Consider the following 19,935-nt stretch of genomic DNA (forward strand, 5'->3'; position numbering starts at 1 on the left):
AGTTTGAACTCAGCCTTAAATCCATTAGAACCACTGAGCAATTGCATATAATAAGGAAGTTTAAAGCATTATGCTTTTAGCAATATTCAAGTATCAATGTTATAATTCAGAGTTCCTGGAACAACAGCCTTCTATAATATTTGGTTGTTCAAGTATTAATGTGACAAAACATAGAAGTGGCTTGACGAAACAATCCTATAGGGGCAGAAGTCCCACTGAAGTGTGAAAAATACTTACAAAGACAGGCTTCAGAGAGGATTTCCTCTAGGGATATTGCCAAAATTGCCACAACGTATTGTCACAAACAGAGAAGAATAGTACGACTGCTTAAATAAGAAATTATGCAGTCTTAAGCCTGCAATGTTTTCCAGGTCTGGAATGTTTCCAATTAGGAGCCAATGAATATAGGTTTCCATGGTGATTAGCTAAAATGTGGAATGAACTTCATTTCATGATAATTGCTACATATTTGCAGCTGAAGTGCATCTTTCAGTTTCAGACTAAGATTTTCAGACCCTAATCACGACTCTGGATCTGAATCTACTGATGAAACCTAAGGGCTATCTCCATATTTGTTGAGGAGGAAGGAGAGGTTGCAGTAGATCCACTGTGATTTTTGCTAATACATTTTTGCTAATACAGCCAGCAATGTGCCCTTGTGGCCAAGAAGGCCAATGGTATCCTGGGCTGCATCAGGAAGAGTGTTGCCAGCAGGTCGAGGGAGGTGATTCTCCCCCTCTACTCAGACCTGGGGAGGCCCCATCTGGAGTGCTGTGTCCAGTTCTGGGCTTCCCAATACAAGAGAGATAGGGAGCTACTGGAGAGAGTCCAGCGAATGGCCACAAATATGTTTAAGGGATGGAGCATCTCTCTTATGAGGAAAGACTGAGAGAGCTGGGCCTGTTTAGCCTGGAGAAGAGAAGGCTGAGAGGAGATCTTATCAACGTGTACAAGTATCTGAAGGGAGGGTGTCGAGAGGATGGGGCCAGACTCTTTTCAGTGGTGCCGAGCGACAGGACGCGAGGCAATGGGCACAAACTGAAACACAGACACTTCCATCTTAACATGAGGAAAAACTTTTTCACTGTGAGGGTGACAGAGCACTGGAACAGGTTGCCCAGAGAGGTTGTGGAGATATTATCAACAATATCTCTTCTCTGGAGATATTCAAAACCCGCCTGGATGTGATCCTGTGCAACGTGCTGCAGGTGACCCTGCTTGAGTAGGGGTGTTGGACTAGATGATCTCCAGAGGTCCCTTCCAACCTCAACCATTCTGTGATTCTGTGATTTCATTTTTTTGGTTTTTGTTTGGTTGTTTGTGTAATATTTAAAGTAGCAGTACATATCTACTTTGATTTTTTTAAATGAGAAGTTTTAATAGAAAATCCCTTCTTGCAATACTTGTGAAAAGCAGCCAGTACTTTGATTATCTGTCAGTAACACAGAGCTCCTTGTTCCTGTTACATTTTTCTCATAGCTTATATGTATGCTACAGTAATTGAATTTCACTATAGTTCTTTAATACCCTATACTTCTGTACGTTTTACATCACAATAAACTTGCCAGCAAAAAGTAACCGGATACCCTTTCACAATTTTATGGCATTGTGAATGTATGCAGCAATTAGACTGTAATAATAGGGTGTCAAATGCTTCTTTAATAGCAATTCTAAAAGCCATCTTTTCTTGGTGGAATGAGTGACTATTTACAAATCCGTTTATCTTATAAAGTCTGGTTGAAACCCAGGAGAAAGATTGACCTGCCAAATGAGGTCCTCTTACTGATTCAAAATTAAAAGGCCTCTTTCTCTGTGGAAGGAAGTTGCCATACTCCTTAGATCAGATCATCTCCAATTTTGGACAAAACCTTGGTTACTTTTTCCACTGGTCTCCGATCTCTGTAACTGATCATATAGGAAGAAAGTGCTTTCTTTCAACTTCTGATAATTTTTCCCTGAAAACATCTTTTTTGTATTGTTGAAGGATTAATATCAAGGAATTCTTTAGTGATCCATTCATCGTCATTGCTCTCAATCTGATTTCCACAGGTGAAACCAGGTGGAAAAGAATCACAGATTCCACCCTTGAGAAGTGAGAGACACTCACTCTGGTGTGGCCCTTGAACAGGACGCAGGAGTCACCTGTGTGACTGCTGAGCCCCAGACCCAGGTCAGTACGTTCTAAAATGTCAAAATCACAACTGTATGTGAACACCTAAATGTTGTTTTTCTGGTTTTTTTTTCCACTATATGCTGAATTATGTTGATATATTATGAAGCTGAAGATGTCTGGGAAGACAGGATGAATTTCACAGATCTCTGACTTTTTAAAACCTGAGGTATATGTCATTCACTAAAGGATTAAGTTTTGTATAATTTGCCTTTGACTTATCTGTGTATAAACTTTTGATATTTTTCACACATACTTCAAACAGAATGGAGGATGGAAATCTATTGGTGATACACATACATCCTGGTTCTATTGATAGAATTGCTTTAGTGTCCCCCTAACTTTTAGTTGTGCCCTAGAGTCAAATTTATTATTAGAATTCATTACAAAAAAATGTTCAACTCAGCATGTTCTGCATGCACCTGAGTGATCTGCATACATGTGCTGACAAATGCTGGAAAGTGTAGTGTAGTGCTTTTTCAAGTAGTCAAGTCAATTTTAGCACAAGTGATGGAGGAACTAAACTGGCAGATTGTTATCAACAAGTCTTTCTCCAGTGTCAAAAGGCCTTTAAAAATAGCAAAATAAAATATCCATCTGCATCTCTTCATCCTTTCTCTCTCTCTCTTTTTTTTTTATTTTTAATAGAAAAAGGCTAAAAGGGTAGTTATTGCTCTACAATAAAAGCCTCTTCATATGGAGATGGAAGAGTTGCTAGTCCATATTTTTCAGAACAACATTTTTGCAGGTTTTTTGCAGGCAAAAAAAAGTGTTGTTGCAGTTGAAACCACAATATACAATTTTTGGAGCAAGCCACTGGTACTCTTTTTATATATGACTAATGTGTTGCAATGATCAGCAAAAGGATGCACTAATGAAATAACAGCTCTCTTAATCACTTGATTAAAGTTGCAATAGGGCTGTATGCAAGGGGTTGTGAGCCAAATTAACATCTGGCACGTTATAAGAATAGGAAAAGTATAACTGAAGGTAAGTGGATGTCTTTGCAACAGGAAATTATGTTCCTCCTGTGATTATTTAAATTTATTTTCTGAATACTATTAAACTGTTTTTCTTTAAAAATTAAAAAGCAAAGTGAGTATGTGCTTTGAGGAAAGACAGAAATGGAAATCATTTGTGTGTGGATTTGATCCTGTGACAAGCTTAGGACTCCACTGAAATACTGAACACACTTAGTTCTTATTGGATAGTTTGAACTGTAGATAATAAAACCTTTTTCTGAAATGTTTATTGAAGAGTAAGGAGATTATCAAAGGAATAACTTGAAACTGTGTGATGGCCTGGGGCCTGAGAAACCTGGGCTCTCTTCCAAATTATTTGGTTTAGCAATTGATGATTTTTGGTAAATATATATTCCTCTCAGTGATTTAGTGTCTCATGTCTAAAAGTGGCAGTCTATAGGGTTATCTTGTGGCACAGAACTTTGAGAACTACTGGTGAAAAGCAAACTGTAAGAGATTTGTAAACTATGGCCTATGTTTGCATATTTTCTACAGTTTATTTTTGTTACTTATTCAGTTACTTTGTAACTTATTTTGTTACTTATTGATCAGTATTATGTCCCTGCTGAAAATACACCAGGTGTCTTCATAAGCTATACGCAGCTATACAAAAGCATAGTTATATGCAACTATAGAAAAGCATGGACTTCTGTTCTGCTTCAAAAATATAATAGTAGAATTAGCAAAAGCAGCCTCTTCTGGCATCTTTCCTGAAAGAAGAAACTTCAAGCAAGTAAGTGGGGGTACCTTTTTTATATCCATGCATGAGATGCAAGTAGAAAAACGATAACAGGACCACAGGACCCTGTCAGACATTGTCTCTGAAAGCTACTGAGACTGTGTATTAATTAGGATTTGTCAAGTTTGATCATACACGGTAAGCTGTGCCTCTAAGGAGTTCCAGTTTGTCATGATGCCTTCCCAGCATGTATTTATGGTTGCCTTATCTTGTTATTTAAATTGAGAGCACTGAATTTGAGGGTGGAAATATATACTGGTGAAAAGTTGTAACACGGTTTACATATAAAACCCTCTCTGAAATCTTTTTAATGACAAATATGTTTATTCCTTCCAGTTATTAAAAACCTTTACCTCCTCCTATCAGTTTTTGTAAGTTGATTGAAACCTCACTTATTTTTCTTGATTCAAGAACTCCCAAAGCCCATAGACAGCCCAGTGAGTTCCTGTTTAACACATTTTTAATCTATATTCTTTCCCGCTGTCACACAGTGTTCTTTTGTAATCTGGGTTACAAAATATAAACACTAATGGAACATGATTATTATTATTAGAGTTCTGGTATTCTCATAAATATAATTCAGAGACGGAAATACATTTTTTTCACTTTGTATATGAAAGAAGGTATGAGATTTTCTGCAATACCAATTCTAAACTCCTCTTATTTCAAGATTTGTTTAAAAAATTAACATTTTTCTCTGTAAAACCTATTGTTCAGACTCACATCCAAAATTCTGCTCATTTTGCAGAAGGGCATGATGGGTTTTGTCAGGAATGCATCCCTTAAGATCTGCACAATGATAACAACAAAAAATGAACATGAAACTCAACCATTAGCATTTACTGTGATGCTATTTATAGTGTGGATTGAAAATCATTGGGAAGGCCTGGGGGAGTTATTCTCATGTGATAATCACACTCCCTGTTGTGTCTCATTGCTTAAGTATTTTTCCTTTTCTGAATTTAAATTTAAGGGTGTTTCCTAAAAGCTATCTTGCATTTTCTTTTCTTGCATTCTCATTTGGACATTTCCAAATGTTTTTCCAGATTTGCATCCATTTTACCTTGTATTTTACTTGGCTTTATTTAATGTTAATTGTTCATGAGAAGGGTCAATGCATGAATAAATAGGAATTAACATGAGACAGCTAAACTACCATATTTAATGATGGCAAAAGTAGCATGCTTCAGTGCTGTGAACATTATTTCTTTTATGTATTAAAAAAAAAAGACATGATCAAAAAAAACAAGACAGAAGAAAAATAGATCTTAGCTATTTGCACCCCAACTTTGGTTCCTGTGTTTGGAGGTAGAGACTGAGGCTAGAGTAATGCGTAAGGTCTCTGAAAACTCCAGGCTGAGAATAATTCCTGTGACTCAGTAACTGAGGAAAACAGCAGCAGACAGGTTTTTTACAACCTTTACAGCAGTCCTGAGGTATGCTGGGGGCAAAGGCAGACAGGCTGTGGCAGGCATGTGATTGATCTGGGCCATGGCATTACCCATGAAGGGGATCACTGGGCATGGGCAGATGTCATTTCAGGCTATCTCTAGGATTGTTTAAGGTATTCAGAGGCTTATTTGTTGGCAGTGCAAGTCCCCAGACTGGTATGTAATCAGAAACAGAGTTGCTGTGCATCTCTTAAAGATGTTCAAAGTCTTCTTCAGAATTTGGCATCTAGTTCTTAATTCCATACCATTTCTAATAATTAGACCTAGGAAAGAGAACTAGTGTTGTTATATTATAATGTGGAATATGGTCACTGAGGAGTGCAAATTCTCTCTTCTCAGGCTCCTGTAGCATTTCCTGGATACTGATGCTTATTATAACCAGGAGGTCAGGTGACACTATTTTGTAAATTCAGTCACTTTCCGCTGCTTTTGGACTGACCAAGAACCACTCAGTATCAAGCTATCTGCTATGGCTCCACAGTATTGACCCTACTAATTGAGTATTACCACTTTATGTTACGCTTCTCCTACCTGTGGCTCAAAACAGAGAAAACAAGTCACCTGTGCCTGTCTCTCCCAGATTTCCCATTCACTGGAGAACTTTGAATGTGTCTAGTAAAAGCTGTTCTTCTTGCAAGGGCTTAGTCATGAGCTGTACTGCATATCTATGAAGGTGGAGTTAAAAAGCCCTACCCCTTTTTCTCTATATCACTAGTCTGTGTGCAAGACAACGAGCAGCTGTTAATGGCCAGTAACATCTACTTTGACCAAATTCTGTCTCCACCAGCAAACTCTTTGTACCAGCAGTGTGAAACTGAACTGGCAGAGAAGAGAAACAGTGATGCAGTCCCTGATGCAGCCCCAGGCAGGGCAAGTAAATAAATGTGCTCATTTACTTAAGGCTAACACTTCTTCAGTATTTTAGTTTTGATGGAAGCAAATGGAAAATATGTATGATTTCGATCTAACATAGAAAAAATGTTCAGTACTGAAATATTCGCAGAGTTTGGAGCTCTGAAACAACCTGATACAGATATTCGTCTCATTCATAACAAAATATTCAGCCTCCCTTTACCTTTTCTTTAGACTGATTTCTGCTCCTTCAGGATGTAAGGACAGGGTTCTCTTGGGACTGAAGGTATAGTAACTAACAAAAAATTTTACATCAACCATTATCTGGGCAAAAAATAGGGAAAGAATGCAGTTCTGATATAATTCTTTAATATTATGGGAACAAGAACAAAAATTCTCTGTTTTATATCCGCTGTGCTTGCATACCCAAAAAGCAATCCAAAACGTATACTCTTTCTAAGTGGCTAGACTGAAATAAATATCAAATGTATTTTAGTAAACACTACATAAGGTATTTCCTATTCTTTGCTGCCTAAGTAGTATATCTTAGAAGTCTCTTAATGGAATAATGACACTCAGGCAGAACAAGAGAAATCAGGGTGCTTGAAGTTCAGTGGAGCTTTTTAATCTCTACCATTGCTTTTCTGCCTAGAACTGAACATCTGGTAGTCACTAATACATGAGAAATGAATTTCTTATTACTCAAGCTGTTATCATCTCTTACTAGAAAAGCTAAAAATATCATGAGGAATGCCCAGTGGAAATAAAATTTATAATCTAATTCAGGATGCAAAAGGGTTGACTTTAGAATAACACTTGGACTCTCATACGGTATATGAGGCACCATAAACTCTTCTCCTTTTACCACCCTAACAAGTTCTAACCATCTTTCCTAGCCAGTATTCACAGAACCTCTGGATGTGTTGTTTACATGTAGCAAACAACTTTAAAATGGTTTTCCCTAATGGAAGTGCAGATGGAGGATATAGCAGCTTCCCTCCAAAATGAATTCCCATTGCTCCCTCTTATCACGTTTCCTGTTGATATCTCCCACTGTTTTCTAAAACTGCACTTTCCTACAATCTGACTTTAATAACTTTTAAGAAATTGTATTTATCTACTCCTTTCTAGAGACATTCCCAACAATAAATGCCATGAAGTGTGTGATTGTTGCTGCTGCTTTACTTTCTCTAGGGATTAGAAAGTGAAATAAATGATGTCTACCTTCTTTAAAGTCTTTCTTTAAATCTGTGGAAGTCTAGTTGTAGAGTATAGCTTGATGATGTGCTCTATAACTCTAAACTTTAATGAGATCAGGGAAAGTGCATTCCTCTTGATCTGTAAGTACCTCCTCTTAGGGCAAAGTGAAAACTGGTGTACATCATTTGAAATGAATTGATGAATTGATCATCCAGCAGTTAGAGAGCTGTATCACTCCTTGCAATGGAGAAACAGCTGGGAGAAAGCATCCACATGCATGGCATTTGAATGAGGCTAGAAGCGTGTTTTCTTTCACTATTGAAGGAGCAAAAAACTAGGCTGCAAACACAAGAACACCAAACTATGCAAGAAAGTGTGGCCATGTGGGCAGTGCTTTAACACCAGCTTGGTCTCTTGTAATGCTTCCATGCTTGCATCTGTCAGCCAAATTTTCTAAGACTATTCTTGTCCATAGTCAGGTCCAGAAACCTATCCTTAAATCAGATTTTAACCCTGGAGGTTGCTCCATTGAAATACAACTTAAAGATATATTTGATTTTTCCTAAGTAACTTTTGCAGGAGTATATAATTTTCTCTGTTTTCTTCTTTGCTGAAGATGAGAGTTTCCACTGCCTGTGACCTATGTACTTCTCTCATCTTTGAAGAGTTAGGTACAGAAGTGAGCACTCTATTGCAGAGTGACAAAACCCACTTATCCACAGAAATAGTAAACACTGTCCTTCTGGGTTTAGGCTTAGTGGAATACAAAGGTAACAAACAAACCCCTTTCGGGGAATAGCGTTTGAGTCAACAGCAACTAAACAACAGTGACCTGACAAGAGACTACTAAGAACTAATCCTTTGTCTTCAAAGTTTCATTTTCATTCCATGTAACTTTTTGGTTCCTTTTTAGTGGCAGTAAAAATAGTTTTAATAAAAAAATAAGATAAAGATACCTTATCTATAAGTTCAATCAGCTTCTACACCACTAAAGGCTAATGTGGATAGAGGGTAGGAGAACCCTCTGACTGATTTTTTAGTCAGTGAGAATTAATATAATTTTTTACATTCAGTTCTCAGATATCCCAAGACAGTTTCAGCCAAGCAGTCTGTGCATATTTAAAGCAGAGAGAGAGAAATAAAGATTTTAGGAAGAAATACAGCAGAAGTAAGTCAGATTCATGAACTCATTTTAACCTGGTGCAAAGAAACGCATGTCAAGTTGAAATCTTCAGTGATTTCAGCAGTAGGTAAAATACAAAAATAATTAACACAAGTTATAAAAGAAACCTTGTCAATATTAGAGGAGTCTTCATGTATTCTTCAGATATTCTGAGTCATAAGAATAATTTGAGCCCTACACTGGACTAGAATCTGGAATCCTGAGAAAAGGCTTTAAATGGAGGACAAAGTCACAGGACTATTTTTGAAGGGAATATTTCCATTTATCACAGTTCTCATGAAAGCTTTTCTACATCCTTCCAAACAAGTGTTTGATGACACAATTATGTGTGACGCAGGTACATTAACAGCACTACTCATCCACATTAAAGTTAAAAACTGATATATTTTTAGCTCTTTATAGGGAGAGCAGGACTTAGGTTCATAGGTCCCTTTGTGAGGTACAGTTAAATTAATATGCAAAATATTATACATTTCATTTTTGGACTGTATTTAATTCCTTGCAATGAAAGACTAGCATAGTTTTGTACAGCTGGCTAGTGGTGTTATAAGAAACCTTTTCTGTGGAATTTTTTGCTAGTCCCCAACACTGACCATCCCTTCTCCAAAACTTGATTCAGACTGATAAATCTTTCCTTCCTTTGTTAATTTTCTTTATTTTATTTTATTTTATTTTATATTTTACTCCATCTTTTGTTTAGTTCTTAATCTCCACTTCAGGCACAAATTTGAAATTCAGAGATGACCGTATCTTGCATTCTATGTTTTATTCCTTAAGGAGATTTGACAGGAAGCACTGAGGTGAGTGTTTTGAATCACTCAAATAAAAAGCAGAAAGACTGATGCAACTGTCTCATAAATTAGGCAAGCTACTTAACCAGCTGTAAGCAGGTAAGTGTGAGAAGACAGTCAAGGTCTCAAAGGGCTGAAGGAATTCCTAGCCCCATAATTTTCTTTGTCTAAAAGAGACAAACCTGGAAATTGGAAGAACTGGTGTTTTGTGGCCTGTGGTTTTGGGCCTTGTCTATATTCAACCTTATGGCTCCAACAGTTATTGAAGTTTCTAAAGTCACTGAAGAAACTATGGTCTCCATTTGAGAATACTGTACCGTAAAGATACTGTAGTGGAGCTGATAGCTCCTTACCTGGTACTGTGGTCATCCAGAGAAAAGCTGTTTGTCAGTAATTGGCTGTGGCTTCCCCAATATAGTGATGAAGTTATAAAAAGGCCTGCATCAGGAGACATAAGGAGGCTCTGTGTGGTAAGAAACAGTAGCCTGGAGATATCCATGGGGAGAAAAGGCCTGTGACTAGTGTTGCCTGAATATGGTGAATGTCTGCAGTGGCAGTTTTGCTGATAGAGGCCGAATGAACTGGATGAAATTAATATGTCCAGGGTGGCATCCCTTTGCCACCAAGAAAATGTTAGCTTAGCCTGACTATTGATGGCTGTAGACCTGAGAGACCCCACCACCACATACTTCTTTTGCAGAACAGTTGTGTCATGCTTGTTACTATGAGACATTTTTGTGTCATGCTGGTCATCTTCTGCCTAAGCAACCATGCTTAGGGTAATTGCATTGCTTATTTCTGATGGTCCTTGCAAGACAAAGCAATCCTCTGTTATTTGTCAGGCTATGTTTATAGGAATCCACCTGAAGAATCAAGGGCTGTTCTCCTATGGCTAAGGAAATATATTGCTCTGGGTAGTACTTAGAGGGCTTTCACTGGATTAACAGGGCTCAGAATTGTAGTAGGCCGACAGTTCTTCACAGATATTAACTGCCACCATTGCTAGTGCTCTTAAACAAGCAAGGTTAAAACCTCTCAGGGCAAGATGTAGCAGGTCTGTAGAATCAGGTAGAATTGCTTGCCAGCCTGCCAGAGCAGGACAGTGGCAGCTGCACGAGAAATCTTAGAGGGATATTTTGTTCCAGTGTTTCTTTTGTCAGATGATTTCTAAAGCTAAAGGAATAAATGATAAGTGCAAGGGATTCTGAGCTAGAATACTGAAATAGGGATAACAAGGAGTGAGAAACTTCATATCAAACTCAATGACAGAATCAATCTGATGTTATGAAGATTCAGGAGATGTTTGAAAATCTGGAAGACGAAAGATCAAATTTGTGAATGCTAGGTTTTCCAGAGGGAAATGAAAGAGAAAAGAGGCTGTCATTTTTTAAATAACTTTTAAAGGAAACCTTTACAACAAGTATCAGTGCGCTTGTTTTTGCATTAAAAAGGCAAATCCTTCTGCTGACAAGTCACCAAGAATAGTGATAATAGACTTTTTGATCTTCCAGAATAAGAAGAAGGTTTTAAAATTTGCCAGGAAAGAGATGTAGTTTAGATATTAATCAGTGAATTAGCTGGGTTTTATTGCTAAAATCTGACCAAAGAACTGGTATTTTGGCTACAGGTCAATTTTTTTCAGCAGCAGTAGAATCATGCTCATGTCAAGTATCCTCTTTCCTGCCTTTCTTATGGTACTTCCTTGGAGGATATGGGCAGCCAGTTTATTTCTCCACTGTGCTGAATTCATGCAATAGCTTTGCTCCCCTTTTTATTAGGATATTCTTTAGAACATTGTCTCTTTGTAAAATTAGTGTGTGAGCTTCACAGCAGTCAAAGATTAAACATAGAAAGCAATAGAAGGAGGTGCTGTGTTCCAGAGAGAGCTTTCCTTGGACACTGTAGGGAACACAGGGCTCTAACTTTAGATTATCTTAAAGGGATAGGTAGATAACACAGAAAATTCCGAATTCTGCATTTTCTTTGCCTTTGTCCAAGATCAGAATTGCCAGGGAGAAAATAAGAGTGCCAGCCTCCTCTTGCATATCCTGCATATCCGTACTGTATGTGTGTCACGTTCTTTTGGTTTTGCTTTTTGTCACTCATGCTTTCTAAGCATATTTTCTAGTACAACTGAGTTTGGTTCTTTAGTTATGAACTTAGCTGGGTTTTCTCTCAGCAGTGTGTGAGGTAGGCTAGTGATCAGGTGCTAACAGCAGTCATCTGTTGTTAACAACCAGTAAAATTGCAATTGCGACTGGAATTCCTCCACCTTAATGACACTATATTATGTAGCTGTCAGAACACTCAGGCACAGAATTTCTGTCACTGCTGGCTCACCCTGAACAGCCTCAAAATTTGCGTTTGTATTCTCTACATAAAATAAATGTGGACAGTATAAAGAACAAGCCATATATTTTTAATTTTGCTCTACTGGCTGTGAATGCAAAAATAGCAGCTTGATTTGAAAGGAGAACCTTTAAAGACTCTTTCAAGACTAAAGTGTTCATACAAATCACTGTGTTAATTATACATCCCCAAAATTATGCAAATAATCTTTATAGTGGTGAATTAATCAATGTTAATCACTTGAAAAATAGCTTTTAAGTGGTTTTTTTTTTTGTAAAAATGTGTCAAAGTATTTAAAATTCTCATGGTGAGCTTACATTTTTATAGTCCTGTTTTATTACTTTCTAATAGTGACAGATGAATACTCCCTAAGTTATTTTGGTGTTGAGCAACAGACACAGTAGGTGGTCACAGGTGTAAACTTCTTACACTGGATTCCAGGTTCTTGCAAAGGTTTATAAAACAGTAATGTAAATATCACATCTTAATATTTCATTTCAGATGCCTTTGGCACAGCAGCAGTTGCCCTAGTTGAAATGCAGAAAGTACATTAACTGAGTGAGACGCATCCAAATGAGGTACTTGACCTCTTCTTTTGAGTTATGGACATAATTTGCTGTCTAATCTGAAAATATGGCTGAAAACAGTTCTCAAGACAGGGGCATGGGAATGCACTTGGATCAGAACTTTTCATTCATAAATTGTTTGACATACTCATATCTATCTACTACTTGTCCCCAAGGTGCATTTATTTCAAATTCTTGCTCTGGTGGAGGTTAGCACAAATCTAGAAAGCGAGATGACCAGCTCTAGATACTCACTGTGCCTCTCCCAACTCTACTGTAGCAGTAGATCTGCTCTTTCAGGCACTTGTAGCCCCATGTCTTATACAGACCCAGGAACCACAACGCTTCTACTATTCCAGCTGAGGCTATATACGCTCCTACCTTTGGGCCCCTGCCTGAACTCTGGAGTTCCAGAATTTTCCACTGTTTTGACTCTAGATTTACATAGCCCGAATCCTACACAGCTAGCCATCACAAGGCAGTGTGTCCCAGGCAGTCCAGAAGTTGCCAGCAGAAGTTTTCAGGAGTCCTCTCAGCCTGGACTTTAACAGCATGCATGATCTAATGCTCTGACTAGACAGTCAGGCAGATGAACTTGGAGTATTGTAACTGCTCCCATCCCCACAGTTAACCAAGGCTTAGGTGTTGGCTGTATGCAATGTCCTGGGATCTAGCCAAGACCTAAATGAAAATGATTAGCGTAAAATTACTATGAAAACTGAATCTTCTTTAGAAATTCCATGGAAATGTATTTGATGTGTGTAGGGGGAAATGTATCTCACACATTGAAGTTCATTCCTATCGGTGACTATGATGAGATATGCTTCTGTCACTGTGTGAGGCTACTAGCTAACACTCTGCTGTGTGTGGAAAACAGGATTTTGTACAGTGTAATGGGAATGGTCCAAAGTGTAAAACAAACAGATACGAAGTTTATATAAATAAACTGAAGTCAGAGCACCAATGTCTTGATAGTCTCGATTATGGAAATAAATTCCACTTTTACAGAGACAGCAAGGTTCACAACTAAATGTAATAGAAAAATTACATGTCCTTTTACATGGAAAATATCAAATAATCAAAGTCTAGACCTTCTGCAAAACATGTGGCTACTACTAAACATTCATTCATGCATTCATTCCATAAGCTGATTCAAATTCTCTGTAACTGTGAGATTACGGAAAGATATTTTATGAAGTAACTGAAAATTTAAACCATTTAATAAAATGATTGTTTTTCAGTACAAACATAACATATACATGCCATCAATTAAATTCTTACATTTGCAATCATTGATTGCGTATGTGATAAAACTATAAATGCAATATGAGTACATAACTTGCATTTTATTTTTAAAATTTCCTGTAGTTCTCATTTGCTTTAACTGATAATCTCAACACTGAAAATTAGACTCTAATTGAAAGGCTTTGGCCAGGACCCCTTTTGTAATGCATGAGTAACAGGTGATAAAAAGCTTATTTCATGCATGCTGTAGCAGGAAGGAAACTGTTTTCTTTGAAATATTCTTGTACTTCGTGGATGACTTTGGTTTGATGAATCACTGAGATGGTTAAACTTTTAAAGGGGTGCGTAATTTGTTACTCTGGTGCTGTCCCATTCGGAAGCAGAAGAATGCAGAAACAATCTCTTTCATGAATTGCCTCTCCAAACAGAACTGATAATTACCAGAAATAACTTCCATAGCCAGGCATTCTGCATGTGGCATCACACACATATCATGGGAGACAGGTGCGCTTTTCCATAACTGAAGGAAATAGAATTTGTTTTTCACACTTTATAATGTCCTCTTTATTTTTCCTCCCAATGATGATTCACTGCTAGTGTACAAATGAAGACTGTCTTTTATACGTACCTGGCAACATTACCACTGCCAAAAGGTGGATTTATCTAGCATAAACTGCAAGAGTTTTTTCTTTCTCCTTTTTTTTTTTTTCTTAGTGCCTTTCAAGAATGTACTTAGTTCAGTTCCTTGAGCTATTACTTTGGGTACTATTGCTCTTCTTCGGGACTCAGATGAAAATTTTGTAGGATCAATTTCTGCTTTCTTGAGAGAAGACTTAAATCACATCAGACTAACTTATCTAGAACATAGTCTTTGGCAGTGAAAATAAATAGTTTATCAGAATCTTTCTGAAATATTTTTATATTATATATATATAATATATATATATTTATATCTTTTTATATGAGTTTCTATTCAGGAAGGAACCTCCATACCATTGTCTGACTCATCCTGATCAAAAGGAATAATGTGAAAGAATCTGTAAGTTGGGTTTTACACCTGAAGGTGAAGAAGAGCTTGTAACCTGATGAAATCCCTTGCACCCTGGATTCAGAGATTCTCATAAATGCTAGCAATGAAATCCTCACTGCCCAGCAATGACTGACACAGATGTTATTTTTGCAGATAACAGTCTTATAGTACATGAAACATTAGTCATATCTTTTAAATAATTCAAGAGAATATTAATATCCTCCAACTGCCTTGCATGTAAGAGTGACAGGTGTGTTTAAATTAATCTCTTGAAAAAAACCCAGACTGTTCAAGACATGAATTTACTTCAGGAACACCAGCTTTAAGTGGCTGATCCTCCACTTCTTTTGACACCAATGAAAGAGTTGATATGCCTTGCATGTCTAGGCAAGGCAAAAGAGCTTTTGCTGTCTTCCTAATATATGTTGACTGAAGTCTTTTATGAGGAAAAAAAGAATAGGAGCAAATTTATTTCCACGGACACTTATGTTAGTGGATCACAACTGGGAACATTAGTCTGAGTGATTTAAAAAGCCTATAAGACCCTGCTGATTCCTGCCGAGCACAACTGGGCAAATACGCAGGTGCTTTTTAAATAAGAAGAGGAAAGTACTGATGGAAAGAGTGAGGCAAAAAGGACTCATCTGATGAGTGTTGTAGAGGAAGTAGGGTGATGACGTTCAGAGTAGGCTTGTCAAATCAGATAGTTAAGGTGGTAGCGTGATCTGTAACCTGGACTGTGACATACACATTTCACTGTTTGCCCTGTTCTGCCTGAGTACGTTACTGCCCCCAGGACTGCACAGTACCTACATTTACATTGAGCACCTTTTTGCAGTATATAGGCTATATTCATGATCCCAAACATTAGCTTGAATTTGGTGATGTGTGAAAAACACATGTTCTGGCTGGATGTACTTCTAGCCCTGAGTTTGTGTAGTCTTGATGCTGTGTTGCTTCTGTTATTATTGCAGCTGAGCCACAGAGTTGCTTTCCCACAGCTGTCGTGCTTTGTTTCTTATCTGTAGAGTAGACAGACAACATTTTTTTTGTTGCTCTGAAATGTGGTGCATAGGAGTATTGTTAAATCTTCCCTCCACAGAAATTAAGTAAAACCCTAGTTAACTTTCTACTTCGAATTGACCCCCCGCCCCCGCAGTCAGCTGTCATCTAAGTAAAAGAAACATGACTTTTCCTTGATCATTATAAAGTAGCACTGTTAGATGAAGTGCAATCCAAATATTCAAGGTACAGTTGTTTCACAAAACCTTTCACTACTCATGAGTTTGAGCAGATGTGTTAACTGTCCTGCTAGCTGAGGAAAGAGGAAGAACTACAAGCAATCAGAGAAAGAAAATCTTTAAGACACCAGGGATATAAAATGGCATTTTATACCGAAATGCACACTTCAAAAAGTGTCTAGGAAATTAAAATACACAATTAAAGATATGATTCTTTGCAAGACCCATAAAATTATCTCAAACAAAATCCTTTACCTCCAGGCCAAATCCCCCTTACACTGAAAACATTTATGTCCCAGTCTGGATTGTTTTAACAGTGGCACAATGGTTGAATGTACTAGGCTGCTGCTTGTGGCTGTACAGCCTTCACCCCACAGGGAACAACTGCCAACAGGTCCTTGGCAGCTGTAGTTTGTGCCAGTTGTACCAGAGTTGCACACAATTTCCTCAGACCCTGGGAATGCAGCCGTGAGCTTCCAAAAGTCCCCAATGTCCTTGCCTTGCATTCTGAGCTCTGTGGCCGTCGCTGAGGATCTCCGACTCTCTGTCTCCGGGGTAATATTTTTATTTTCCTTTAAACTGTGAATTTGGAAAAATTCATTTGGTTGAATTTGGCTGAACTGTCCCTTTAGGACTGTTGCACCCTTCTGCATTTGTTTTCTACTATTTCAGGGAGATGGGGGGAGGAGTAAGGAAGAAGCAGCAAGTCTTTTCAATAACTGCTTTACAGACAAATATTCTTTATGGTTTGCATTAGAAAGTTGACTTTGGACATATGTTGGAGCTTGGACAGGAATCTAATAAGATCGACAGTGACAAATGGTGATGTACTATTCAAGGAAAATTAATATATCTGCTATGCTGAGTGGTAAAGACATTAATGCTCAAACTGATTTCTTTTTTTAAAAGATCCTTCATTTTTTGCACAAACTTTTTCAGTGCAGTTGCAGCTGTCAGCACTGACAAGTTTGAATTTACTAATTCTTTCATTCCACTCATACTCTATAAAGAGACTAAATTGCCTAATGAAAAGCTCCCTGTTTAGATTTCTTTTAATAATGATCATAATAATAATAATAATAATAATAATAATAAAGCGGGTTCTTCATCTGCAATTCTGACTTTGATCAGTCCTAGACCATGGCTAGCATGAGGCAGAAAGAAAGAAATGGAAAGAAAAATTGTAGCTATTGTTAAAACAAGCATATTTTTCCTTTTAAACTCTACCTTTTCAGAAATCTGGTTGCTGTCATGTAATTTCTTTCCTATAGCTGATACTGCTGAAATATTTTGCCTGCTTTATATTTTTTCTCCTTTTTCCTGTATCTGCCTCTCTATACACTTATGACAAATAACAGATGCCAGTATTTCCCAAGTATTTTGCATCTTAGGTTTGTGTATTGCTGGGTGGGTGACTGACTTTTTGGCACACAAAGGGTTAATTCAGTCTGGAGCCTTTCATATTTTAGTATTTGAAGAATGATTTTCAGTTGGACATAATCGTGAATTCACTGACAGGAGCTGATATCTATCCCATCTGTGGAAATGTATAACTCAACCAGATTCTGATGTCCCAGGGCAAAGAGAAACCTTGGAATGGTTAAAAAAGAAAAAAAAAAGAAAAAAGACATTAAAAAAAGTACAGCAGAGGCACGCTATCTACAGGAACACTCTTAGAGATACTGTCCATACCACCTAGGGAATGTCTAGGATAAGAAGGCCTACCTAAAGTTGCAAGCAAGGACTGAGACTTATAACCTTTTTTTGTCTAAGCCTATTTCTACACTGCTGTTGTTTTTCCAAGCAAACGGTGCTTAGCTTGGAAATGGTTTTTATATCACCATGCCTTGATCCAGACTATCTGTTTGCAGAAAGACCTTGGCAAGAGCCAAAATCCAGAAGGACCTCCTGAGGTTTTGACTGGTATTAGTTATGAGAGGAATCCTTTGCTAATGTGACTGTGGGAGTTCCACAGTGCCTAAGAGCACACGATACATAACATAAAATATCAAGCAGAAAGATGAGTCATAAAATGGAAAAAAAGATGAGGTTTCCCTTTGGTTATGAAGATCAGACCCAGCAGATAGTTTCCAATGTCCCAAAGAGGGTTCTTACTAGTGAAGATACTTGGAGCGCTAATTTGATCCCATATTTTTTCGAAAGTTTTTGGCATGAGAATATGTATTTGTCTTTGCCTTTTAACATAGGTGCAATCAGGCTTTTCTCCAAAATTGCTTTTCTTTTCTTCTGTTTATGGCAGGATGCTCTACTACGTAGTATAGCTGAATTTTATTTTATATGCTGATTTCTATTGAAATTGTTTTTGAGAGAGAGACTGGGAGACAAACTTAAACATACATCAGTGAAAATTTGGAACTAGGTCTGCAATTTGAAGTTCAGAAACAGCTCAGATATTTTGCTACGTCTTTTGTGTGACATATTTCTGAGTCCTGTGAGTTCATCAGAGAAACTTGGTTTAAATAAAATTTTGAACAAGCAGTCATTTTTTAACAAAAAAATTTCCTGTTCTCAAGCAAAACTTTGTCACAGAGTGTACAGTTGTCTTTCTTTGAAAGAACATTTTGGCCAGCCAGTACACCAGGTTCATTAGGATATTAGAACAGATCTCAGTCAATATTTCTGGATGAGGTAATTAATGTTATGTCAGAGCCCACCCATGTCTCTACTAACTAGCTGGCTACTTGTTATGTTATGTACACCGTTAACCTTGGACACAGCTTGTCCTGAGGGAAAAGACAATTAACGTGCACTTTTTGTCATTGCTTCCTAAAAAGGGTTGGATCCGGATATCCCTTCTTTGTTATCATGGAGGTTATCTGTAAGACTGCCTCTGAGAAGTTTCCCAGATATGAATGTAAATTCACAAGGATTGTAATAAAACAATACTAGTTAAGAACAGCAAGAATAAAACAGGTTAAAGGAACATTATGTGATACAGAACTGCTAAAGCTCATACAAATACAGTCTACATTGATATGCTGTAATAGATGCCCTCCCTGAACCTAGCTCATAGTAATATTGAGTACAGTTAGAGCAAATAAAATTGAAAAAACACTCCTAAGCAAAGGGTCTGCTGTAGTCTAATTTCCCTCCTTTGACCCTCTTCTCAGTCAGCTTACAAGAAGACAGAGTAGGGAATCTTGTAACATCCTTGCTTCCTGGGATTCAAATAGTTTTACAATCGGTGGGTCTTCTGATATTAAAAATGGTTCATAATTGAATCATACATCCAGGCTGAGGTGTCATCAGCAATTTTGCAGCATAATGTCTAATTGGGGGTATTGTCTATAGTGAGATGGAATAGTTAGTATAATAGATATTTTCCTTCATATCTGCTAACTTTCCATCATGTAGCTTTAAAGTAATTTCTTTTTGTGAAACCTAACCTATCAGATGTCCCTTAATGAGCTCAGAGTGTCAGCGTGATATGACCCTAGTGTGCTTGTCAGCTGTCCCCAGGCAGAGGCTGATTTGAATTCAGACTGGTCTGTCTACAGAGACAGGGCTTCTTAATTGTATTCTACATTCATCTGTCAATAGTTCACATTAAATCTACCACACAGTTTTAACTAACTCTCTCCTACACTTTAAAGAAGAAAATTTTTAAAGGTGCTATGTATGTAACTCTCTCAGTGAAAAATGATGCAGACTGATTTATGAAAATATTTAAACCTGTGTCAAGTTTCAATCTAAATCAGAAACGATACTTAGGTCTTGTTTAGGTCTACCTGTACTGTGAGTATGCCTTACTCTGGTCATGGTGATGCCAAAAATCTTGCACATGCTATTCATTACATTTCAGCCTGAATGGAAGAGAATTATTTCAGAGTGTGTAAAGGTACATAGCAGGTCACAAGAACTATATCTGTGACTGAGCAGGCTTCATGGGCACCAAAATCTGAATTTCTGCTCCTATTCCTACTGAAGAACATACGATCTTACCAGTGGAACTTAACAAAAGTCACATCTATATGTAACAGCATTCCTGAACTAAAAAAAAGGAGGGGGAAATATTATGTTCAGTGGAAACCAGTCAATGCACCAAACAAATACTAGTATTTTTTTTATATGTATC

The 19,935-nt window shown here is 37.5% G+C and overlaps 1 protein-coding gene across 1 annotated transcript in view; it reads left to right on the plus strand.

Annotated features, from left to right (window-relative positions):
• Positions 1-5,260: 5,260 nt before the first annotated feature.
• The window catches only part of TRDN (triadin), a 262,339-nt gene continuing 247,664 nt past the window's right edge, over positions 5,261-19,935 (plus strand). The window contains 3 exon segments of the mRNA XM_067294583.1: positions 5,261-5,264; positions 6,098-6,256; positions 16,181-16,341. Of these exon segments, the coding sequence (XP_067150684.1) occupies positions 5,261-5,264; positions 6,098-6,256; positions 16,181-16,341 (324 nt within the window).

Source organism: Apteryx mantelli, chromosome 3 (assembly GCF_036417845.1).
Source record: "Apteryx mantelli isolate bAptMan1 chromosome 3, bAptMan1.hap1, whole genome shotgun sequence".
NCBI classification, from domain to species: Eukaryota; Metazoa; Chordata; class Aves; order Apterygiformes; family Apterygidae; genus Apteryx; species Apteryx mantelli.